At 38.6% G+C, this 26,309-nt stretch overlaps 1 protein-coding gene across 1 annotated transcript; it reads left to right on the top strand.

Moving 5' to 3' along the window:
- The first annotated feature begins 54 nt into the window (after nucleotides 1-54).
- On the top strand, nucleotides 55-23,386 carry CROT (Carnitine O-octanoyltransferase). The gene is made up of 4 exons (XM_065238851.1): nucleotides 55-697; nucleotides 21,553-22,479; nucleotides 22,539-22,966; nucleotides 23,026-23,386. The coding sequence occupies exons 1-4, from the start codon at nucleotides 446-448 to the stop codon at nucleotides 23,273-23,275; spliced, it is 1,857 nt and encodes a 618-aa protein (XP_065094923.1). The 5' UTR covers nucleotides 55-445; the 3' UTR covers nucleotides 23,276-23,386.
- The last annotated feature ends 2,923 nt before the right edge of the window (nucleotides 23,387-26,309 follow it).

Here is a 26,309-nt window from a genome sequence, read left to right as displayed (position 1 = left end):
GCCGCTACGCTATATACATTAGCGACTACATGTAGGTAAAATCCAGTAGTAGCGTGAATCTAGTTTATTTAAAATTCTTTTTCTTTTCCCTTTTAAATATGTATCGGTACTTATATCATAAGAAAGGAATACCTGTAGTACATCTAATCTTTCAATTGTCGTTTTTGTACCCACTGGACAGGCTTTACCTAACGTGAAATTGAAAGTCATTCAGTTGAAGTATTCCAGCGATTAAAATTGTATTTTTATATATGTATTGTCCATGTTTACGCGTGCTGGTTGTTACCGAGTTGATTCCAAAGTCCATCGATCGCTTTGAGTGTTCAGTCAGTGTTATAACGTAGTGCGGTTGTTGATTTTTATAAGCCATAACGTTATTGGTTGAACGTCTATTTCGTACCTATCGGAAGTTTTCTTTGCATTTTCATCGTGAAATCCAGGAGAAATGAACCGTGATTCTATCTACCATCTACCTGAGGGCAGCAAAGAAACAACCTTCTGCTACGATGAATCGCTACCAGCTCTTCCATTGCCGAAGCTGGAAGATACCCTCAAAAGGTACTTTGAATCATTGAAACCATTTGGCACTGATGAGGAATTGAAGACTTCAATACAAATCATCGAGAAGTTTCGGATGGGCGTCGGTGCTAAATTACATCGTATGCTAGATGAGAAGGCGCAACATGAAAAGAACTGGGTAAGTGATCATGACCATTTGTTTCTGGTAAATTTACTCGAGTTAGTTATCTTTATTACGGATACTTTCAGCCGAACGCTGGTTCGTCTCCGAACCTCGAAGGCATAACCAAAGGCGATATATTTCAACTTGATAACAGTCTCAAGGGTGACTTTATCTTATCGTTTTCTTTTAATTACATCGTGTTTCTGGGTAACTGAGTTCGGGAAACAAATATGTGAAGCCAAGTTGACTGATTCTGCGACTTGTTTGTAGATCGTCTTTGTTTTTATTAAAGACGATCATTGGCTTTGAAAGATGTCTGTATTTCAGATCTCAACAAATCATTTGCTCGTGGTAAATGTCCTGTAACCTTGGTTTTATCCGCAATGTCTTTAAGATCTTGTCTGATTTCCAATGGAAAATGTTGAATGAATTCTTCAATCGTGGCATCTGATGGCAGAACGTATGCATTTCGGAGTTGTTCCATTTGTTCATGCACTTTTTGACGAAGCTTAGGTGATAGATGCTCTAAACCACCCCGCAGAAATAGTTCTTCGAGAATTTCCCTTAGAAGTTTATCTGGTAAAATCTGTTGCAAACGTTTAGGGCTGATGAGAGTTGGATGAAGTGGCTTGGTGACGGCTGGTTTCTCAATCATTCTTTCTGATAGTCCAATTGCCAGAGCTTCTTTCAATGATTTCTGCACATCTACCTGTTTGTCCAAGGGAAATTGGTCGAGAAAATTGTTGATTGCATCGGAGTTTGGAAGCTGGCTTAACATTGATTTCACATGGTTTTGTATTTTGTTATTGAGATCTGCTGATATTAATAAATCGTTGCCATTTTGATGTAGCTCTTCGGCAAAATGTATATGAATTGCCACTGGGATGAATTGGTGAATCAGATCTATTAAAATAGATGATTCGGATTTGCTTGCCTCAAGGACCGAAAATAAAATGAAAACAGTGAATGTAATGAACATTCTGTAATGTTTCTGTTGAGACTGACATTCCGGTTTGACCGAAATTGCTGAGAAAGGTTGTCGCGTTCTATCTACTTCATATCGTAATGGAGTCTTGTTCAATGATAGTTATCAGTTTGTTGATTGCCAAGATGTAAGGTAATGTGCTTATTAATTGACACCGTTTCCAATAGAAAAATGAAATAAGTTTATTGATGAACAGTAACAACTTGTTACTATTTTAGCTGCAGCTTACAACATTTTTGGACTTGCATACTCTTTAATGAAATAATATCAACCCAGTGGCAGGCGCGTAGACAACATGTTATACCGTGACAGCGGGCCCAGCACAGGCCCGGGATGCCCGAGATATGCTGCCTACTTTCAAACACTGTTGTTGGTGGCCTTGTCACTGACCTGAGTGCTGTTTAACGTTTAACTTTTACCACTGCACTAGTTAACTGAAATGCGTCTTATCACACAAACGCCTGATATTAAAAGAGCCCGGTTTTGGGCAACGGCCGTTATTTTTACAAATTTCCCTCATCCCGTCTTCGTAGTTTAGCCATATTGTATTTTGGTCTCTGCTTCTATCGTAACGGCACAACATTTTCACAGCGGTATACAGAACCTACTGTTCTTGCACAAGAAACGTGAAGGTCCTGAATATCAGAGATGTTATAATAAGAGTCCAGCCAAGAGAAAATGTTGCCAACAAGCAGCACTGTCTGTGATTTATTTTTCGTCAGAGTAAACGGAAGTGAAAAATTTCATGTCGATAACGGAGCTTCTGGGAGACAAAAACAATTATAGAACCTGAAAAATGTTCAAACAAGTGCTTGGTATAACTTATAAATATTTTTTTTTTTTTTTTATTATAGTCACTTTAACACTCTTGTGTCATTCGTGACTTGTCCGGGGGTGAGATTTGAACTCGTGACTTTGGCGTGAGAGGTATGGATGTTAACCACTACGCCGGGGTCGCCCCCCGACTTATAAATACCACAATGTACTTAAAAACCATAGAAATGTTTTTCATCTAAAATTACTAAAATATTGTCAGTAATGAATGCAATACTTGTAGTTCACTGGCTGTGCGAACAATAATGTTTATTTGGTTTATTTACTTTGCTTGTTTGGTACCCCGATTGACAGTTCTATTGGTACTTCTGGCTTCACTATAGACGAGTGCACCGATGGATTTGAGTTCACTCACTCGACAAAAAGTGACACAACAGCGGGGCCCTGTTTACTAAAAATGAACACATGAATAATACTCGCATAACATTTGAAACGGGCCTACCAACTTTTGTACACTTAACTTGTTAAGTCCTCTTCGCGCGAACCGAATACGCCCACGCAAACTAACAACACCATCGGGTAGGGGAAATTCTCCCATTCCCAATAGTGCTCTTGGTTTGGGTGAGCGTACTTTGGTTCTCGTGAAAAGGACCTAGGAAGTTGTTTACAAAAGAGGATAGGCCCTTTTCAAAAGTTACGCGAGCATTATTCGTGTGTTCATTTTTAGTAAACAGGGCCCCGCTGTTGTGTCAATTTTTGTTCAGTAGATGAACAAAAGTTCACCCGTGCACTCGTCAATTGGCGGGACTCTTATTAAAACCACAGACAAACAGACATAACTCTTAGAAGAAAATTCTTCAAAAATATTGTCAAGCGTATTTTGCATGCGCACTAGCACCATCTATCATCCACATTCCCAAGCATTGTTTTGCAACCGGAGCATCCCTCGTGCATGACATTTTTTTCAGTTGCTTTTCCCTCGTTCTGTCAACGCGTCAGCTTTGTTGAATAAAAACAAAACAGATGGATGTCAGTGATGTCGGTTCTACGAAATTTTCCGAAGATCTATAGAATTGACTGAATTCTGCAGAAATACGGATCCGTAGGAAAAATTCACAGAAGATAAGATTTTTTTTTAGGGATTTGTTTTGTTTGCTTAGCGTGTTTTTTTCTTTTGCAGGAAACAAGTTTTTAAACGAGGTAATGCATCACTTATTAGTGCCCTTTCTACCACCGCTCATCACTTTAATGTGTACACAGAAGAAAAATAAATAATATGTATCAGTCAATGATATTCATGGTGAATTATTGAACATTAATATTTACCAACTACCAGAATATTACAGTCATCAACATGATTTGTTCTCAAATTCTGTGTACATTGTACAACGTAATATTACGCGAACAGAAAATTGTTTGCATTGAACCAAACAAAACTTTAGTTGTATTTAAACAAACAATTCCGGTTGAAATTTTTCAATTGCAACTATTGTAAAAATAACAATATTCTATTATTAATCCAACAATAGTTCATTTTAATTTAGCATTTATTTGCTGTGTCCGTTCCCCGGACCATGAATGCAAAAATAACTACCAACCATTCCCTCGTTTTCACCCGGAAAAAAATGTAAACAATAACAAAACTTGTGAATTTCGGGAAATAAGTGCAAAATTTCCGAAAATCTTGAGACTTAGGTAAGTAAGTATGCTGCAGTTGCTAAATATAATCAATTTTCTATTTTTTCCTTGATTTTTTTTTCCGTCGATCTTGTTTTCCGTACTGAGTACCAATGCTCCTGACGCCAGGAAGGCAGCTCCCACACCTGGACCCTACATATCGACCCATCAACTAATTAACTGGGGACCAACGGCTTTACTTCCCTTCCGAAGGATGATCAGTGAAAAAGAAAACAAAACATAAAAAATTTGCCATATTATTTCCGGAGTGATTTGAGATTTGGGCGTAATTGCATTTGTAAACAAATACGTCAATCACCGATTTCTCGCGAATGAAAGCTCAATCCCGAAAAGTAATAACACTATGAAGTAGAGAAATGATTCCTCTATTATTTGGTATAGTTTGTTTGTGAGATTGAGCTTTTATTCAAGAGAAATCAGTGATTGACGTGTTTGTTTTCAAAAGTAATTACGCCCAAATCTCAAATCACTCCGGATTTTTGAATCAATAAACATATTTTTATTTCTACTGCGTGAATTGTCAGACTTCATAAAATAGATATGATTGAATCAACAAGAAATCTCTTTAAAAAAAAAACATATTTTTGTTGATGACCCAGCTGCCAAATTTGACAGCTTACGTCAAAACCATGAAAGCTCTTGTAAATTCGAAAAGATTTTCTTTTTGGTTTAACAATCCATGGGTTTTGAGGAACAAAAATACTGGATTGTTGAAACAATAATGATTTCTTTTTGCAGCCAAAACAAAATGAAATTCTTATTGATTTTACGTCAAATATTATTACGTTTAAAATATTTTTTTCTGCGTGTAGGAACCGAATGACTAATCTGCAGCAGTTTTGATGTAATATTCAACAACTCTGTATTCGTCAGATGTGGTATGTGTCTCCAGTGGGATGCCTTGACCAATTATCGTTTTCAAGAGCTGGCATCTACTAACTAGACGTGAAAAAGAACTGACATCACTGATAAGTTCAAAATGTGGTAGCTTGCTCAATGCTTCAGTGGCGCCACCATGACAAATGCAAGCACATTCCCAACTAAAACATTATTTGCGATGAATGTGATTGTGAGTGTTATGTCTGTTTGTCTGTGTTAAAACATTGACTCTGCTGAATATATCAGGCGTAACATTTGATAACGGCACAAAAGCTTTTGTAATCAAACTTTGTAAGGTCCTTTGCACGCGAACCGAAATAACGCTCACGCAAACCAACACTCAAAAAATTTCACACGTTTGATCGAAGTGTTTAAACACTTGATTTTTTAAATGCAGAATCACATTTACTTTAAGTGTATTTCACCTTGGTTCGATGTGTTATACACGTTAATTTAGAGTGTTTCAAACTTTGAAATGTTGAAAGTTTTTCACTTTCTATTCAAGTGTATTGCACATTGAATCACGCTACTGTTCAAAACAGATGGATTTAAAGTGTTTTGCATTTCAATACGATGTGAATTGCTTGCTCAGAAAGGTAAACATCGAAAACAAGAGTTGTCACTTTATCCTATTAACCCGCCTCATATATGAGAACAACCATGGCACAGTGAGATAGAACGAAGACTCCGGCAGCAGCTTACCCCAACAGTCCATGATCGAATCCCAAATCAGACCCATTAAAAAGATATGTGAAAGCTCTGGCCTCTGGCAGTTTTGATTATATATTTGTCGTTTCAATTTTTAGAGTCGGTAAAGTAGAAGTCGATAAAGTAGAATATTGTAGAATATTGAACTATGGTGTGCAAAGCTATTGATATCACCATATGAGACACATAGAATACAAGTGTGTCACAATTCAAATCCATAGTGTTCAGGCATGGTTCATAGCATAAGATTCACACATGAAATGGATGTGTTTCACAATAAGCGCAAAATTAAGTGTGAAACACATGATGATGGCGTGTGGAATTTTTTGAGTGAATAATATCATCGGTTACGGGCAACTCTCACCTTTCCGAAAGTGGTATTGGTTTGCAAAAAAAAAAAATCCCTAAGTAGTCGCTATTTTTTTTAATGTTACGAACACGTTTTAAGAAATCGCAAACCTAAAAACTTACATGTAGCGCTGGTGGTCACTGCAAGTCATGCAAACATTTAGCTCCAGTCCTGGTCGATGTATTAGTGCTGAAAATTGCTCCCTCGATGAACAAAACGAAGTTTTTGTCGGAAGGATTCGGCGTTTCACTGAAAACATGAAACCATTGGATGAAGATTCCAACGGGAATGGAACTTGCGACCAACAGAAAAAACAAGCAACAACATCGGCCATCTGTAGCAATGGGTATTTCTTTAGATTACGAAAATTCATTACTTACGGAAAAAAAACTGCGATTCGCTCATTGGTGTTGCTATTGGTCCATAACAGGCTCCATCATTTAAATTTTTATTTTTCACTACACACTTGATCTACTTCGGTAAAATCTTCAACAGCCGATTATCTCGGCATTTACTTTTGCTGATATCTCTGCAAAATATCTATTTATTAGCTGATACCTATCTCAGCAAAATCTTATTTGTTAGAGCTGAGTCTCGGTAATTGTTTTACTGAATCTCAGCAAAATAAATTTCAGAACTATTCGGCTGTTGGAATCTCGGCGAAACAATTTAAGTGTGTATCACAGTTTCCACCGAGGTTTCCACTTACGTTTGCAAAGCCGACCAAAAATCATAATATGGCAGATTTGACGTTTCTCGCTGTGACCGTTACCAAACTAGGTAATGGAACGCTTTTGTTTACCGAAACTTCAGTAAAATATTAATTTTTTTACCGAACTCATGGTCTCTGTTTAAGTGTTTATGAACTTGTGACCAAACGGTTACGGTTATTATTAGATGATGTAACGATATGTTGTACTTGTAAGTAACAAGAAGAGGGTGTTAAGTATGTGTTTGACTCATAAAACCTGGCAATTTTGCTTGCAGAGCGTCACAATCAGCGATCGTGTTCACTCAGAGTGAGCGCTCACGAATCGTAAAATCACTGATTGCGACGCACTGAAAGCAATATTGACAGGTTTTATGTGCTAGATACATGCTTAACAATCTCTTCTTGTAACTTACAAGTACTAATTATCATTATAACATCTAATGATTTTAAAATCTTTTAAATTTATCGAACCTCTTATACGGAATTCCTTTATGAAGAGTTTTGAGCTCATATGCAAGCTCCACTGTATCAATCTCAGAATAATACTTTAGCCCGAAGTCTGCCGTGACCTTCTTTAATTATAACATGTTAAAATTTAAAAATTCCGGCGTTATATCCGCCATTGCTTCTCCACGCTCTTCCATCTGATGAAGTATTTGGTCAAATATGGAGTTTACTTCCTGTTGAAAGCTATCTTCACTCGATCATTGAAGTTGTTGACAGCTCAATGGATTTTTCCTTTTCCTGATGGATAGCACGATCAGCTCCATCCTTTTTCATTCCCTCAAAGGATGTTTGCAAGTCTCTGATCAGTGTACTTTCCACGGTGATGGTGATGGTTCTTCCTTGCAAAAATTCGATTACTCTGTCGTTATTATTGAGGATTCTCTCCCATAGTTCTAGAAGACAAAGAAAATTAAAAACAATTTGTTTCAATAAAACGAGAGCATCGTACATCGTGGCACTATCCTACTTTGTCTGATCTGTTCGGTAAGAACGGAAAAGAGGGAACAAATGGATCTTTTTAGAGATGACAATTGCTTGTCGTTTTAACCATAATCTTTTCTAACTTTCTTGTATGTGTGTTTCTTGAAGATGTGTTCATTGCATTTTACTTGCCTACCGGAACACAGTGAACGTATTTTCATTGACAGAAATTCGTTTTTTACTGCATTTGTTTATTTGTAGTATCATAAAAATTACATGAGATTTTCGACATGACTGAAATGCATCCTCTTGGATGTAATATTAAAATTTATTTTGTGCTGTGTAGCTAACCTCGTGGATTCACACTATGTATAATAGCAAGACATCATTCTATTCAATAGGTCATTTTTGGCATAGTCTTTTCTTTGGTTGTTCTTCTTTTTTTCCTTTATTCAACGTCGGTTTCTGTGCCAATCACCGACGGACATCGATTGCCATCCATTTAAGGCAATCGAATGTGCAGGAAGGCAGCTTCCACACCTGCTTAGGATATTGCACCCATTCAAATTCAACACACATGGGCCGGGACAAACGGCGTTACTTCCCTTCCAAAGGAAGACGTGACCAGAGATTTTAATGCATCAGAAAAATCCCACCGACCTCGTCTGGGATTGAATCCATACCCATTGGGGTGAGAAAGCAGTCATACCGGCGCCGGCATCTCTTCTTTGGTTGTTAATACTAAAGAAATTTCTATTCCGAAGTGAGCAAGTGGGGGAATAACAATTGATATTTTTCCTAAATCTCTGGGCTGTTAACTCTTTGCGAAATTACATCGTTTATAAAAGCTATGTGTTGTGACAAGCGTTTCTGCTTTCTCACCCCAATGGGTCTGGGTTCAATCCCAGCCGAGGTCCGTGGGATTTTCTGAGGCATACCAATCTCTGGCCACGTCTTCCTTCGGAACGGAAGTAATGCCATTGGTCCCGGCCTATGTGTGTTTGAATGGGTGCGATATCCTACGCAGATGTGGAAGCTGCTTTCGTGCACATTCGATTGCCGTCAATGAATTAACAGTTTTTTTTTTTTTTGCAAAAACGAGTTATACTCTGGGCTGTGGAGTCGGAGTCGGACGTATTTCTGAGCATAAGGAGTCGGAGTTGGAGTTGAAGAAATACTACCGATTCCGACTGTTATGAAAAAATATGTTAATACTAAGGTACAGTGTGTTCAATAAGTTCGAATACACTTCAAAACTGTGTTTAAAAAAAATGAAAGTACAAGATATTCTATTCAGAGTCAATTTTTATTGAAGCAATGTTTATTAAGAACCTTTAACATACTAGCTGGGAACACCTCCCCCCCTGGGCTATATGACGAGCTTGAGACGTTTCTCAAAAGAATCGCACGCGGCACGCACCTGCTCCTTCGGCATCTTCATCGTGCGCGGTAAACAAACAACAAAAGACAGCAAGTCGACACCGTCCGCGTCGATTAGCCTATATATGAGGCAAAAGCTGACACCAATGCCAATACACAGACTTCACATGGTGCGCACCTACACAACGATGAAAAGTTGTATTCGAACTTATTGAACACCCTGTATGCGCACAGCGAAAAATAAATTTTAATATTACATCCAAGAGGGCTGCTCTTCAATCACAGACAAACAGACATAACACATTGAATATTTCTCATTGTAAAACATCGTCGCTAAAACATTACCGCCATCTGTTGAGTACACTGTGGTGGGTAGTACGCTGAACAGATGGCGGTAGTGTGTAAACGTTAAACGCAAGGGAATTGACTATGCGCGCCACAGGTGGCAGTACTACCAACTGAGATACCTTTAAATTGACCGTTAAATGCTTGTTCGATGAACAACTTGTGAGAGTTATGTCTGTTTTTCTGTGCTTCAATCATGTCGAAAATCTCATGTAATTTTTATTGCCACAAAAATAAACAAATGCTGTAAAAGCAGCGTGATGTCAGTTCATGCACAGTATTAATGATAATTTTGTCCTTTTTGGCAAGTAATATTACACCATATTTTTGACACGATTGAAGTGTATCCACTTTGATGTGATATCTAAATTAATTTTTTGCTGTGTAGCCAAAGAATAACTCTCAGTAAAAATTTATTTCAATTCATTTTCGAAACAGGGATAATTCATTAAAACAAAAGATAAGCTGATATCATATTCACATAACAGAACTATAAATTCGACGCCTTATATCCAAATGTTCGAACCTAACGTATGATTCCATCCATAAGGATTTGCACAGTGCCCTCAGTCACCAGCTTGGAAGCTTTGACCACTTTTTTGAAATCAGTTTAACATCATTTGCCTTTCGTATCGATTGTCTCAGGATTTGCTGCCCAATATCTTGCAATTAACGTTCAGATTACAGAGTTATAACATGTTATAGCGCTATCTTCATGGTGGTTTCTGTGTTGCAATTATTTGACAACCGTTATAACATGTCAGTCTGGCCAGCGCTTTATGCTGCTTCTGACAGCAATCATCACCAGAAGGAAAATGCCTCGTATTCGCTGGTGGAAAATCGACTTGTGAATCTATGGCGAAATTCACTTTTAATTAAATGTATCAATAATGTTGCAATTTGTCCGATATATTATTTCTACATAGTTTCACTATTACTAAAAAGAACAAAATTTATTTATTTTCTCACCACTAGAAGCAAGGGTTGAAGAGAACTCGACGAGTTTCCAAAATCTTCTTACCGCAAAACTGGTTTAGCCACCACTGGCGGGGCGACATCTGTCGGATTTGATGCAGGTCTTCGTTGAAATGTTGAAATTATTATCTGCATATCACTGAGCTGCTTTTCCGTAATGGTAAGATGCCAAATCAGGCCAGAACTACGCAGAACATGTGTCATGTTCAATGTAGTTGACGGTATCCGTTTTTGTACTCACCCTTTGCCGTAGACTTGTTGAATTATCGAGCCTGGTGTTCTGAAGATTTTGTTCTTCAATCTCCAACTACGTATGGTCTGCCATACCACATAATTTTTTAGTGAACTTCGAAAATTTTTGTTTATCTTAAAATGATCGCCGACCTTGCCACGTTGAAATTCGATGTAAAACATAAGACCAGGAAGCGGATTGATGTCAGATTTCGCTATGTCATGATGTGACAGACAAATTTTCAACACCTTTGTGCAGATTTTTTTCAAGCCCCCGACAGGGTGATAGATAATCTTAGTTTCACGTTTACTTTTTGTTTCACCATATGTGTGGACGTAACCACTCATGACTCACCACTCAATGATGATGCTAATGTTGACAGACCGCATAAGAAATTAATGAAAATGAGCATTACAACATAATTTTCATTAAACCTGCGAAACATTCTTCCAATACAACCTTTGATTTGTGTAGGAAAACGTATAATTTTCTCATTTTCTTGAAAATAACAGAAACAGTATTTTCCAAGAACTGGTTTATTACAAAAAGCTCCCTAAAATTACTTAAGTAACATTTGGTTTTATGTTTTACAGACGTTTTTTGTGCTTGGTCAGTCGACTGATGCAACATTTTAAATTTTCGTTCCACAGTGCTCATTTTTTAAAGTAGACCGATATGGTGCATTGTAATGATTTTTGTGCCAAGTCAGTTTCTTTCTATTGCTAATCAGGACCCGACTGAAACCAGTTTGAACACTGTAGAGTGAAAATTTCAAATTTTGCATCACTCTATTACCCCGTTTTTTTTTTGAAGCATGGGTCTGAGTTCAATCCCAGCCGAGGTCGGTGGAGTTTTTCTGAGGCATAAAAATCTCTGGTCTCGTCTTCCTTCGGAAGCTAAGTAAAGCCATTGGTCCCAGTCCAAGTGTGTTGATCGGTGCGATATACTCCTACACAGGTCCCTGGACATTCGATTGTCATCAGTGGATGGCAATCGATGCCCGTCGGTGATTGAAGAGACCTACGTTAAATAAAAACGAAACTCGAAATTATTCAAAAGTTATGCTTCACAAAAGATCCACGGAGCACACGTTGGTTCAGCGGAACACCAAAACCTCTGCCCTAGGCGCATAAGCATTTTCGCCCTTTTGAAATGTTGATGCCAAAATCTAAAATTATACGAAAAAAAAAAAATTATATGATTACCTATTTTCTATCTTATTTAGCATTGATTCCTATAGGTATCTAGACTTGACAAGATTAGTTGAATCTTTATCTTTAACTTTATGCAAGTTCTGTCACACAGAAGACACAATTCAAAACGCCATATTCAGTAAACGTCATGTTTCAAAGAATCACCGTGACTAATGAGCTGGCATTGAACAATGCGTTTTAAGATAAGATTTACATACATATATATTATATTTCATCTTTATTTTTGGAGAAATCATCAGCTCAATCATTGATAGATAAGAGTAGATGCTATATAAATTGCCTCGTTTTCATTTGTTCAGTAGTCAGTTACAAAGCTCGAGTTCCAAAATGAAGTTGATCGCGGTCTTTCTGTTGGCCCTAGTGGCCGTCGCCAACTGTGGCTCCGTGCATCATCGTGCATCTCGTTCCGTGCCCCAGGAGACGTTGGACATGGTATTCAACTCCTTTGTGACAATTTATCGTACGGTCGTCGAGAACTATCCTTCGGATTTGATGCAGGAAATTGTTCATGAAGTTTTGGAAAATGATGGTGCATTTAACTTTTCACCGGAGCTACGGGCTAAGCTTGATGACAAACGTGGTGAGCTGAGTGCTAAACTGAAGGTTGCATTGGTAGAAATTGCAGCCGATGGACAGCCTCTTCCGGAGGAAATCCTGGAGAAGCTCCACACCTACTTTGACTTTGCTGTGGACTCTATGCTTGATTTGGCTCCGTTCGAATTGATGGAAGCTATCACGAAGGAAGTTATTGCAAATGGAGGTGCTTTCAACTTGAGTCCAGAAGTGCTGGCTATGATCGATGACAGTAAGGTTGCCTATAAAGAAGGCAGCAGAAAATTGCTGGATTACGAGTTCGAAGTATTTGAAGATTTGATCGACGTGGATGATGAGTTTCGTCAAAAAATATTCCTGGCGACTGATTATATGATTGATCGTATGTACGATGCTATCCCATGGGAACTGATGGAAGATACTTTATACTACGTTCTGAGTAACGATGGCTCTGTGGATCTTTCGGCCGACTTGTGGGACCGTATTGAGGCTACCAAAGATGATCTGCGCGAACAGCTGCGTGAGGCTCTGGATTATATCGATGAACTGCTACGTGGTGGTCTGAAGCGCATCATGCTCCTGTAGTGTGGAACAAAATGTTATCTTATGTGTTTATATTTGATATAAAATATAATAAATGAAAAAAAAAACCTGTACGTACTAGCTTATTTACTTAGGTGCCCTAAGCAGAGTCTATATGGTAAGCTATCTACCATGGTGGGTCAGTCGCACGTGCATCATGAACTTACTCTCGAGAATCGTTAGTCTTATTTTTTTCAATTGTCACGATCTAGACCCGTGGAAGCATTACATAGAACATTGTGCAGAGCTTTGACGTGTTCTTTGCTCTTTTCTGGTTCTCAGCTCTCAAATAAAATGGCTGTGGTACTGATTAAGGGTATCTGGTTTAAGTCGGAGGGGCCTCCCTTAGCTCAGTCGGTGTAGTCGCAGCTACAAAGCAAGACCATACTGGAGGTGGCTGGGTTCGATTCCCGGTCCGGTCTAGGAATTTTTCGGCTAGGAAAATTTCTCGACTTCCCTGGGCATAGAAGTATGATTGGACTTGCCACACAATTATACCAATACAAAAATGGTACAGGCATCGAAAGCTCTCAATTAATAACTGTGGAAGTGCATCAGTAAGTTGAGAGCACGCAATAAGCTAATATGTGATGGGCAATAAGCTTGAAATGCGAAGAAGAAGAAGAAGAAGGTTTAAGTCGGAATGGTTTTGCAGGCCAGATCTTTCAGTAGAATACAAGATTTGCATTTCATATTTCCGGAAATAAACAATTTCAATTCGTTTCGTTTCGACACAAAATGGTCGGAATCTAAATTTTGATTACGGACAATTCTGAAGTAAATTTGGGTACAATTTGAATTCATAGGGGTGTACAGAAGCACACGTTTACGTTTATCAACGCTGCAAACGCGATGAAAATCTCCATGCTTCTCGTTAACAAACGCGTGTTCACTGTTCCTTCAGCAGTCTTCGGCTGTCTCTCAAGTGGTTTTGTAAGGATAGCCATAACGACGCACAGGTAGAGTGTTTTATTAAAAAATAATAACGATTTGGGCCAGTTTGATTAATTTAGAACTTTCACTGTTGTTCCCGGGTCTTACAGAGGATCAGCTCGTGGCCTGCCTGGAAAAATTATCCGTTGAGAATCACGTTGCAGGATGGAGCAGTGGAGGTGGGGCTCTACGATTTGTCCGAAGTGTCAGAACTAAAAATCACCGAGTTCCTTGATAAGTGCGATGACGTGATTTCAAGCGATTTGAGAATTTTTCAGCTAATAATCCTCAGTTGAAAAATAAGCTTTTACTAGCTTAAAATTTATTTAACTTAAGTAATCTGTACGGAAAACTTAAGGTTATTTATTTATCTAACAGACTATTACAAAACATTTATCAACCAAGTAAAATTTATAGGATTAACATGAATGTTCAATAATTGAATTGTATTTGAAGTATTGGTCCTGGATTGTTGTGTACGGAGATAACGCCTAAAGGCATGCAACGTTTCATGGAAAACAGCTTCTTTGTATTAATTTTCCATCTATAGTTGCCCGGTCAATAAAATAAATAAAATTACTAATATCGAAAATTACTGAAAAGCTACGTTCAATAATATAACAGAATATCTGAATGATTCTTCTTACTGAAAAGCAGACGTTTTTACTAAAAACGACTCAAGTCGACGCAAACTTGAACTAAATTGATCCCAGTGCAATCCAAACCAAAACAACCTCCGAACCAAGCTACCTGGTCTCGGTTCGAACCAAACTCGGACAACCGCTACCGAAACCAATTCCCCACCGGCAACAACAAAAGCTATTACCATCGCCAATTCGTACTGAACAGTATTTCCCTACGTTAGCCTTTCAGCTTCGATTCCCCCCTCGGACAGCGGGTCGTTGACTCCCTTTACAGGTCAATAGCCCCTGCTAACGGCGGAGTGGACTGCAAAACTGGTTTATCCAGCACTGGCGGGGACATCTGTATGATTTGATGGTGGAAACTATTATTCAATTCTCGCATGCAGAGAAGAGCCTGGATGGCCGTCTCATCGCTTTGAGGGTGAAAACACGACACTCTGCAATGTATATGCGCCATCGGTGACAGTTGCTCGTGCGAAAAGAGAGATTCTTCAACGGATCGTATACTACCTTCGCTACAACACGTAACACGTCATCGTCGCTGTCAATTGTAACTGCGTGCTACGTAGTCCAAGTGACTCTACGAGTTCCAACGCAAGCCCGGCTCTCCAGGCGACCGTATGACAGCTACAGCTTCACGATCTGTGACTGATACTGTTTTGGAAAAGATTCATGCCCATCTGAGCGATCGAAACATCTTACCAAAACTCTCCTTTGGATTCAGAAGAAATGTTTCTACGTCAACCTGCGTTAATTACGTGGTGAATGTAATAAAAAAAAATAAAAAAGATGAATTTATCACAGCCGTGACATTTCTGGACTTGACGAATGCATATAATGCTGTTAAAACAGATGTTTTGGAAGAGATTATGCACGAAATGATATTTCCATCAGAAGTGATAATTTGGGTCACGTCTTTTTTGAAAAACAGAAAAGTGGAAATGAAGGTTGGAGAAAATACATTGGTTAGAATAGTTAGTAATGGACTTCCACAAGGCGATGTGATGTCTCCATCGCTTTTTAATGTGTATACGACTAAATTGCATACAAACGAGGATGCGGATGTAGTATTAATTCAGTTCGCGGATGATTTCGCCTTGATAGTCGAAATCCATTGAAGCTATAAATCAGAAGATGAATTACCAACTAACAAACTTCACACTTAAAGCAAAAAACTTGAACCTAGACATCAATCCAAGCAAGACCAAAGCAATCCTATTCCATGGAGGAAATAACACGTTGAACATCAAGCTTAACAATGCGCCGATGGTTAACAGTCACAGATACCTTGGACAACAAATCGATAGATTTCTGGGATTGGGAGCACACATACGGATTGGAAAAGAGAAGATACAAGAACGGCTAAAAATGTTAAAAGTTATCAGTAACATTCGAAACGGAGGTCATCCACAGACGATGAACTTGGTCTAAAATGCCTTAGTGAGAAGCTACGTTGAATACGGATCATCTGTGGTCAACAATGCGTCTGCAATAAACAAGAATATAATTCAAACGGTACTAAATGGATGCTTACGGAGGGCCACTGGATGTAACAAAATGTCACCACTGAACTCATTATTGGCAATATCAAGTCAGGAACCGTGGAATATTCGAAGCGAATATATAGCATGCAAGGAGATCGCCAAAAGCGTTGCATACCGAAATCCGATCTACGAACAACTTCAAGTGATTAAAAATTATGAAGGAGACGACGGCAAATTGACATACCTAGAAAAACAATACCTGGAACATCAAAACGTCTTCCAGACCATTAGTCCTATCCGAACGATTAAAGCAAATTCCAGTTCGGACGTGATCGAGGTCCACATGAATGTGAGGGCCGCATTCAAAAAACAGAATACTAACCCGAAGATGATGAAACAAATGGTCCTAGGGCTACTAAACGGAAAGTACAGATCCATAAATAAAATTAACACGGATGCTTCGATTACGGATGGAACCTGCGGTGTAGGAGTTTGTGTGGAATCCATGAACAAAAGGATTTCGCTGACTGCTGAGTTGGTAGCAATTAAGGTTGCAACAGAAGAGATCAGTGGAAGTCGACTGAAGAACGACGTGATTCTCACGGATTCACTGTCATCTTGCATGCTGTTGGATCATAGCCAGAGGCATCTGGAGAGAAGCGAAATAGCGGACGAGATCATTCGAACATGCCGGGAATGGAAGGTGGACATTTAGTGGATTCCAAGCCATATCGACATCCGAGGTAACGATCTGGCCGACTCGTTGGCCAAACATGGAGCGCAGCACGGCGAGCTTCTAAAGCACCCTATATTGTTGAAAGACGCATATTTACAATTGCTGAAAACAAAAGAGATAAATACAAATATTTGGTATAAGGATTATGCCAAGGAGAAAGGAAAGAAATTCTTTGAGATCCAGCTGGAATTCAAAGAAAAACTATGGTACTACAACTTATCTCTCAACAACATTGGAACGATAACGCTAAAAAGACTGCTAACCGGACACGATTCTAGTAAATACTGGATAAAATTAAACTGAGAGACAGTCCAAATTGCGATACATGCAACGTGACTGAAACTGCAGAACATGTTGTACTACATTGTAAACGATACACTCAAATGAGGCAAATACATGGCTTTGATGGTAAATTTCAAACCATCAAACAGGTATTCGAAGCGAAGGACATCGGATTCCTTCGAGAAGTTGTGGATTTTTTGAAAAAACCCAACTAAACATATGAAAAAAAAAAGAATGATCAAAAAATAGTGTTAAACAGTTAAAAACAACAACTACCTATTACAACAAAATACAACAAGGCAACGGCTGATTAGACGATCGGCTATCCCACCTACTCAGTCCGATTCGCTGCAACTGCACCCATAGGGGCGGGCTGTCAAATCGACGTAAAAGAAACAGATGGATTTATGGTTACTGTCACCTGTCGAACCTTAACAGAAGTGAAAAAGAAGAAAATTAAAAAAATTAGAAGGGTCTGTGCCTAGGGGCACGAACGGAAGCTTGACGTAGGACCGCCAGTGGACGGAATAAATGTGAAGATCATTTAGTTCTTTTAATTGATCAATTATCTATTATATCAACTCTTTCCGTTTTTGAATTTAGGCGTATAAAATTTGTAGTAATCTTTTTCAAAGAGAAAGTTGATTAAGAGAAAATTAAGAATTAAGAGAAAAAATCACTTGCACCCCTGCTTCCAAGTTTTGTTACAAGATTAAAACTCTGGAGAACATTTTGTGTGGTCGTTGAGGGCTTGTGGTTCTGAATATGGACAAACAAGCACAGATAAAATCTATTCCAACTCTTTACTTATGTAAGCTTGATGGCCCTGAAAAGGGCCGTTTTATTGAGAGGACATCCATGGCCACTTACGCTTGGCGTGTTTAGTGTAGGTGACAGCATCACGGACCTCATTTTCCAGGAACCCCTTCAGCACACCTCGTCGATCAGACCGGAGATACGTCAGACACTGCCACGGTGAGCCAGACGACGGATGGTAGTTATCTCGAAGAATTTGCGTTTGGTTCTGAATATGGCGATGAGTGTGCAAAATATTACGCAATTCCATCTTCCCTATTCGCACGCGCCCGAGGATCGGAGGCGAATGCCTCTTCGATTTGTTTCGTCTACTTACTACTCTCTGACAACTGTGCTGGGGAAGCAGCATATGCATTAGACTGATGCAAAATTTGACTTTTTCGCTCCACAGTGCTGAAATGGTTTCAAATCGGGTCCTGAAAAGCCTTCGAAAGTTACAACTCTTTTGGTTAGAAACAGACTTCGCACAAGCCATTTGAAGTTTACATGTAAATTACTATGGGAAATCTCAACTTTTTGTTCATTGCCTTCTAGTTTTTTTTCCATATTGAGCTGCGAAACAGTTCGATAGCTATACTTATAGAAAATTTTCTCAGCTACATCTTTGCTGAAGATCGTTTCTATGTAAAACGAGACAGGAGAAAGTTATTAATTATTTAAGAGATTAGTAAACCTATGACATGATCAAGCAGCTGCTCTGTAGGCAACACTGTATTTTGTAGTCTGACATAGTAGCCATGATTTTTGTGTCCTATTCAACGCCCAGAAACACCAATGTTGCCTGCTGAGCAGTTGATTGAGCATGATCATAAGACATCAGCGCATTGAACCATTGATAACTTTCGATCCTTGCATTTGATCAAAAAGTGGTCTTCAGCAAAGTTGTAGCTGGGAAAATTTCCTACAAGCACAGTTGAAAACTTTTGAAGTAGACCGATATAGTGAATTATTAGATCGACATGAACAAAAATCTTGGTTTTCCCATAGTAATTCCCATACAAACTTCAAATGGTTTGTGCCATCTCAGTTTCTCACCAAATGGGTTCAAATTTTGAGAGGTTAGTCAGGTCCGATTTGGAATCGTTTAAATATTGTGGAGCGAAAATTTCAAATTTTGCATCACTCTAATATGCATGTAGGTAATTGGTTAGTTAATTCAACGCTTTTGGACAATGCTGGACATTTACCAGTTTTTCAATAGTTTCCTGTTGAAAATAAACATTCGGAAGCGTAGCCATATTTCTGATCGATTGGAGATAAAATTATTGAAATTGGACCAGGGACAGCTGAGTTATTAACGTTCAAAATCTTTCTTAATTTGTTACATGTTCCATTTTCGGTTTTCACAAAGTGTACCCCCATATAGATATCAAAGACGTAGTCCTACGTCAAAAAGAAGTGACTGATACTGAACCTTACATCCCCCGCACCCACGTACGTTACACACAATGCGGCATCCAGGCTCGACCGCATCTGCGGAGCGCTGCCACGCACGTATGGTCGTTCACTGACCACAAAGCTTTGTCTTCCCCAAATTGGTCGAGAACAGGAACGTGGTTTCTGGTCCCTCCGCCCTCAAATCTTAACCGCAGAGAACATTCGAAGTGTGGTGGTAGTTTTGGACCCACCAGCACAGGAATTTCCCCACCTGGATGGCATGGTGGCTCTCATGCGTAAAACGGAAACAAAATTTTTTTTCGCTGATAGTCGAACGAAGATTTAAAATCGTCAACGTTGAACAACGTCTATACGAACAGTTACGACTCACGTATGATGGCTACTATCAGAATCCTGCCATGCTGGTAACCATCAACTACGTAAAAGCGGAAATGCTCTCGTTGCAGCGGTAATAATTTTCAAATAATTTCATCCGCCCTTACTGGCGAGAGAGAGCATTTTAACCTCCAACTGCGATAACATGACTGCAGAATGAGCGAGGAGAACAAATTCAAGGCTCTCTAGAGATCGAATAGCGCATGCTCCGATACTTAAGGGACCTGTAAGCGACGGAAGAGTCGAGGCAGGTTGGGGAATAAACTTTCGAAAGCCAACGTGATCAAATTGCCCCTGCCTCCAAAATGTAGGCCATTTCTAAAAATGGTTGGAAATTCAGAAAAAAACCTCAAATTTATTTACATTGGAATTAGTTTACTTTAATATCTCATAATTCGAATTCAGTGTTGCTTAGTTAAGTCAAACAAACCACTTTTAAACTAAAAACTGCATTCTCTGTAGCCCTAAAATCGATTGTTTGAATGATGATATGCTAAAGGGCGTCAGTCAAATAATATTAAAATTCATGCAATTAAACATAGGGCAATTTGACAATTGTTGGACACTTTACATTGTTTACTGTGCAGCATTTAACTATGACCATGACATCTTCAACTATGTAAATCGTTGACTTCACGCAGAAGTAAAACAATAAAACAAATAGTTAAAGTATGACCATGGCATTTACCGATCATGGTGACATGCTAATCAGTAATACATTTTGAATGATAAAACATGTTTGTTTGATATTCAGTACATATTAGGAATATTGCTTTTTTTTTCCTTGATTTGTTTTTCCGTCGAACTTATTTTCCATGCTGAGTACCAATGCTACCGACGCCAGGAAGGTGGCTCCCAAACCTGGACCCTACCTATCGACCCATCAACTCATGAACCGGGGAACAACGGCTTAACTTCCCTTTCGAAGGAAGGCTGATCAGAGATTTTATGCCTCAGAACATCCTGGCGGCACAGTCGCGCAATGATGCGACATTCAGCGCACTACTTCCGACTCTATGTTCAATGTACAAAACGAGGGTAAAATTGATTGTCGCCAGTTGGTTATTCCGATTTTCAACTGTACTAGAAACAAACTGATGCCGTAACGTTTCGAAAACGTTTCCAATCCAAAATGAACTTTGTACCACTCGAACTTTTGCCCCATCTTACTTTTATCGCTAGATCTTTACTTTTATCATTCGAATCTTTTTAAAACATGCGTATCATTTTTGTTCTGTGGAGTTTTCGGACAAATAACTCTAAATTTATGAACATTTTATCGCTTTATTGATTATTATCTTTGTCCTTATTGTGGTTTTCGATTGCCTGATTTTCTGGCAAGTGTCTCATTACTTGTTGCAATTTTTTCCACACAATGGGTTTTCCAGACAGTATTCCGTACAGTTGTTTAACAATTTCGTTTACTTTGGCGTCTTCGTTATCCGGTTTGACAACATCTGGAAATTGATCATCGTTACCTTGTGGGTTCAAAGGTAACTGACCAACAATTTCCTGTATTCTGTCCCAAATAGAATGTTCATTAGAGACATTCACCATGGATGGTGCCAAGCTGTCGAAATTCTGGTGTATTTCATTGTGAATATCTGCTTTCACTTCAACGTTTACGGTCACAATATCACCAACGGTGTTCCCAGAGATGATTGGATCGCCTTGGACAATCACCAAGAGGAGACTAAACAATACTGTAGTTGCAAGAATCATTGTAACGAATGTTTACTCACTGTGATTATTGACTCAGTAACTTATATAGAGAGGAGAGCCTTGTAGAATCTATTGTTGTGATAGCTGAAGATCGAGTTTAATTGATGAATCGATTGTTGCTTATCGCTAAAGATTGATTGATTATTTTTTCTACTATTTCCATTTCAGGTTGACAAATGGTGGGAGGATTATGGCTATCTGACGTTACGCATGCCCTTGATGCCGTATTGTGTAATGGCACAACCCCTGATATTCGAAGCTGTGGGTCTGGATCCCGTTCCAGATAATTTTTTGAAAAGTGCATCCATTTGTTGCACTATAAATATGCGTTTTTGGCAGTTGCTTCGAAGAGAAAAGCTGCGACCTATTGTTAGCATCGATAAAAATATAAAATTTTCGTCTGATCTTTACAAACGATTATTCAACACGGTGCGAGCTCCAGGGCTGGAAATGGATAAGGTTATAAGCTATTTTAAGACTGAAAAGGAAGGTCACTGCCCCTCGCATATTTTGGTGATTTATAAAGGAAGGATTTTCAAAATAGAAGGACTCCATGAGGATGGGGAGATTTTGACCCCACAAGACTTTCTTTTATGTTTACAGCAGATTAAGCATAAAGTAGACAGCGAGGATGTCAAAGATACAGACCTACCGGTGTTGACTAACGACGATCGAACGTCATGGGCCCGCAACAGAAATCACTTGCTGGAATTGTCGGAGAATAACAAAAAAACGTTGATGGACGTTGAGAGTGCCATTTCTATTTTTTCGCTGGATACAAACTGCCCGAATGATCATTCGGAGGTGGCTGCAATAACATTAGCTGGTGATTTAAATTCGAGGTGGGCGGATAAAAGTTGTGCGACGGTATGCTTCCAGAATGGAAGGATGGGTTGCCTAGGCGAGCATTCTTGCTATGATGGGACAATTTCAGTCTCAATGAGTCTGTATGCTATGCTGAGCGTGTTTGAAGATGGAATTCCAGATTGGTCGATACCTCCGAGAAAATTGGTGCAACCGACGGAACTAGTGTTCGACATAGATGATGAGATTCGAGCGGAAATTATTCGAATGAAGGATGCTGCGGATAAAGTGGTACTAACTTACCTTTTTATTTGTTGGTACATTTAACATTCACGAGCTAATACTTTCAGCAAAATTGTGTTGCCGTAACAGTAGACCAGTTCGTCGGATATGGAAAGGAGTACATGAAATCTAAGAAAATCCATCCGGATTCCTGGATTCAGACTGCCCTGGTTTTGGCTTATTATAGACTTCATGGAAGCTTCGCTCCAACTTACGAAACGGCAATGATGCGGCAGTACTACAAAGGTAGAACGGAAACTTGCCGATCGTGCAGTGTGGATACGGTGAATTTCATTAGGGCCATGGAGAATCCACAAGAGACGGCTAGTGCCAAAGCAAAATTATTCCGAACTGCGGCAAATCGTCAAATGGAACTGATGAGCGATGCTAGGAAAGGAAAGGGAATAGACAGACATCTTTTCGGTCTATGGTGCATGGCATATGACCAAGGACAACCCATTCCAGAGCTGTATGATGATCCTTTGTATAACAAGAGGTAATGTAACTAAATAAATGTAATTAAATTTTGTTCTCATATATCGAACTGAATTTTAGTGGTGGCGGTGGAAATTTTATCCTATCAACCAGTACCTTAGGATTTACAATCAACTGTGGTTTTGTGGCCCCGATGGTTATGGATGGGTACGGTTGCTTTTACTCGATGCTAACGGATAACGTGTGGTCCATACTGACGGCTTACAAGGATTCCGAAGTAACAAGCTGTCACAAATTGCGTGCTGCGTTCCACCAGGTCATGGAGGATATTAGGAACATTTTGGATGCGGAAGCTGAAACGAAGCTTTGAAAAACTGGAATAATTTTAAATCCAATTCACATGCATGAAACAATTCCAATGGTATTAGGTGATTATTATGCTGATTATTGTTTTATTATGTAAATAAACCGGTGAAATGCTTTTTGTTGTTTGCTCAAAATATAATGGCTCTTTTGCTTGGATGGGGCACAAGTAGGGTTGAAAATGCAAATATACATAAATCAGTATGATACAACTGATTTATGGAGTACGGGACGTGACATCTATTGCGAGTGGAAATTAAACTCTCTTCTCGCACTGACATGTGCCTAATGTGTTTGTAAATCTGATTTTTCCACTATTCCGCATCAATATTGTGCAAATATCGAAGCTTGTCGCACTTGATGATGATGACCGCTGCCGGAAACCACGAAGTATACCTACGTAGACGTGGACAATTATTTCGGTGGATGATTTCCATTTTCAACATTTGCGGTTTACTTTTGTACGCGCGCGAGGGTGACAATTTACTTGATATGAGACGGGGATTTTTAGTTCAGCCGAAATAAAAAAAAAAGCGCTTCACATATTGTAAACATTTATCACCGTAATTACTATCCTCTTAGTTGCCGTTTGTGGTCTATTAAATTCAATTTGTTGTGTAATATGGTGCCGCTATACGTATAACAGTTCCATATAAATCTAAAGCCCACATGATATGAGACTGATATTCGAATAGCGGTAACATTTGAAGCCATTCACAAGATTGCAGGAGCTTTCCGAGACTACAATTGTGAAGAAAAGTGGTTTAACTAAATCAATGAGTAGTTTTTTTTCCATTAATGAGCATCTGTTACCCATTAATGAGTAACTGTAACTCATTAATGGTTAACAGATGCTCATTAATGGGTAAACACATTTATTCATTAAAGAGTTAAGACACTTTTCTTTAAAAAGGGTCTTTTCTTTACCCATGAATGGGTAATTTCAAGTTAGCTTGTGAAGCTGTCACTATTTGCATAATCTTCCCTTGTAAAAAGGAATTTCACTGGATATGGAACTTTTATGTGGATAGTGATAGAATAAAAGTTTGATACAAAGTAAATAAAATTTACTCTACTAAAGATCAGCGAAACATGGTGTATTTCAGTGAAGAACACACAACAGCTACCGAAGCCTGCATGCCTTTATCATAATGCACTGAAAGAAAGTAAATACCGACGACTTTGGCTGTCAATCGGTTAAATTTCTGGGTTTTAATTTGACGCCTAGATGGATGGATGATTGTGGAAGAGAAAATTTCAGTGATTAACGTTCCCTTTCCCGCCCGATGGTTTCTCGTTCTTTTGAACAGAAGATGTTCCATACTTAGGGTTACCATATCAAATAATCGGAAAGGAGGACTTTTCGCTTCAAATTATATACAAATTATATAGTAGGGTAGAGAACTACTTCGGCCTAATCGCCCATTTTGGGCCTATCGAGCAGAAAACTTCAAATAAATCCATGATTTCAGAGTTAACAAGTCAATTATGCGTTTGGTACGATACTCTAGTTAATAAGCTACCGAACCAAGTCAATGAGAACGCGTGGTATGAAGGTTTGCACCCATTATTCCCAAAAACAAAAGAAGCGCTCCGACTGAATCAATTTTTATCTTCATCCGAAAGGCCGAAGTGAATTCATTAGCGTTTTAATTGCGTTTCAATGCGTTAGGGCGAGTTTAAAATCCGTAGGCCGAGTTTGGCGTCAAGAAGCAGTGTTGGACTTTTGACAATATCTCAACGATTGGTTTCTCGTTTTCAAATCTTACGATACGTACGGAAAGGAAAATAAATTTGGAAGCCATCAGTAATAAAACATTCCGTTTGGTGCTAAACTGAACTAGATTAAGAAAGACTAAGTGCGGGTTATGCTTAATAGGCCGGAAATGGGGTAGTTAACCCTAAAAGAGGACAAGATGAAAAAAAAACACATTTTCTGCTCTACTTTATCGTATCACATTTTTACAGTAAAATAACGCATTTTAACCAACCACTTGTTAATCATTCTTTTCCGAGCTTCCAATTGCATCAAGCAGTTTGTCATTTATAATCAAATCGGTATAGAAAGTAGAACATGTTTATGTTTCATGTTGTATTTCACTTGCAAGAGTGATTTAATTGAAGTAATATTAAACCTGTTTCGTTCTTTCGTTCACTGTGCGTTCATCAAAGAAAAAACCCTTTCAACGTTTGCGTTATGTGTGGGAATGCAAAAATAGTACTGGCATATTAGGTACTTCTAGTTCTAAGAAAGTGCTACGGTCAGGAAAAGCTTAAAAAAACTTTGTCCATTGCTCATGGAGCATGAGCTTTCTAAAAAATCTGAATCGATATCTAAACTGTCTAGAAATGAAATAAGATTACAAAACTGATCGTAGTTTAACATCATCAATTTGAATACCATTTTTGGTCAGATAGTTTATACAGAGAATAAGATCATCATATGGATTTATAATTGCTTTCAATCATCCAACGGAACATATTAAAATCTGCAAGTGGTTGAATCCATTATTCCATATAATTTAAGGGGAGGTTTACTTCCCAACAAACAATTCACAGTCACAAATAAGCATACACATTGAATAAATGCTGAATAACAGTGTACAATGCTGAATAAAACAGGATGTCGAATTATGTGCTGAAAAAAGTTCATTGAGATCGATAGATGCGGCTTTATTCCGCCGTTTGCTTTGATATGACTTATTTACTTATTAAAAGCTTTATAAACGTTGACTGTCTTCCTAATTTAGAACCAGAAGTTTGATCTAATAACAAACTGAACACGTGTAATTTGCACATACATTGTCGCTTTAATTCAACTGTTTTCAATTGCTTTAACAAAATGCTTTATTAGACGTCTTATAAATGTTTTCTAGCTCCATTATTAGATTTCATTGCATTGCTTTACAATATTGCTGAATAAAGGTGAATACAGTCAGCAAAATAGCTCTTATACCCCGATGCGTCCATGTTTCAATTGAATGCTTTGTAAATGCTTCATAAACGACGTATTAGATTCATTATTCCACAACACTATCCAA

Source organism: Ochlerotatus camptorhynchus, unplaced genomic scaffold (genome assembly GCF_037179485.1).
Source record: "Ochlerotatus camptorhynchus isolate MF236.1 unplaced genomic scaffold, CSIRO-AGI_Acam_v1.1 ptg000005l, whole genome shotgun sequence".
Lineage (NCBI taxonomy): Eukaryota > Metazoa > Arthropoda > Insecta > Diptera > Culicidae > Ochlerotatus > Ochlerotatus camptorhynchus.
This window is presented reverse-complemented; position numbering and strand designations above follow the sequence as displayed.

Coding starts and splice junctions, on each gene's coding strand:
- CROT (XM_065238851.1), top strand. CDS start 446: ATGAACCGTGATTCTATCTACCATCTACCTGAGGGCAGCAAAGAAACA. Junction 22,480..22,538: donor AGGATGCTGCGGATAAAGTG/GTACTAACTTAC, acceptor TAATACTTTCAG/CAAAATTGTGTTGCCGTAAC. Junction 22,967..23,025: donor GATCCTTTGTATAACAAGAG/GTAATGTAACTA, acceptor ACTGAATTTTAG/TGGTGGCGGTGGAAATTTTA.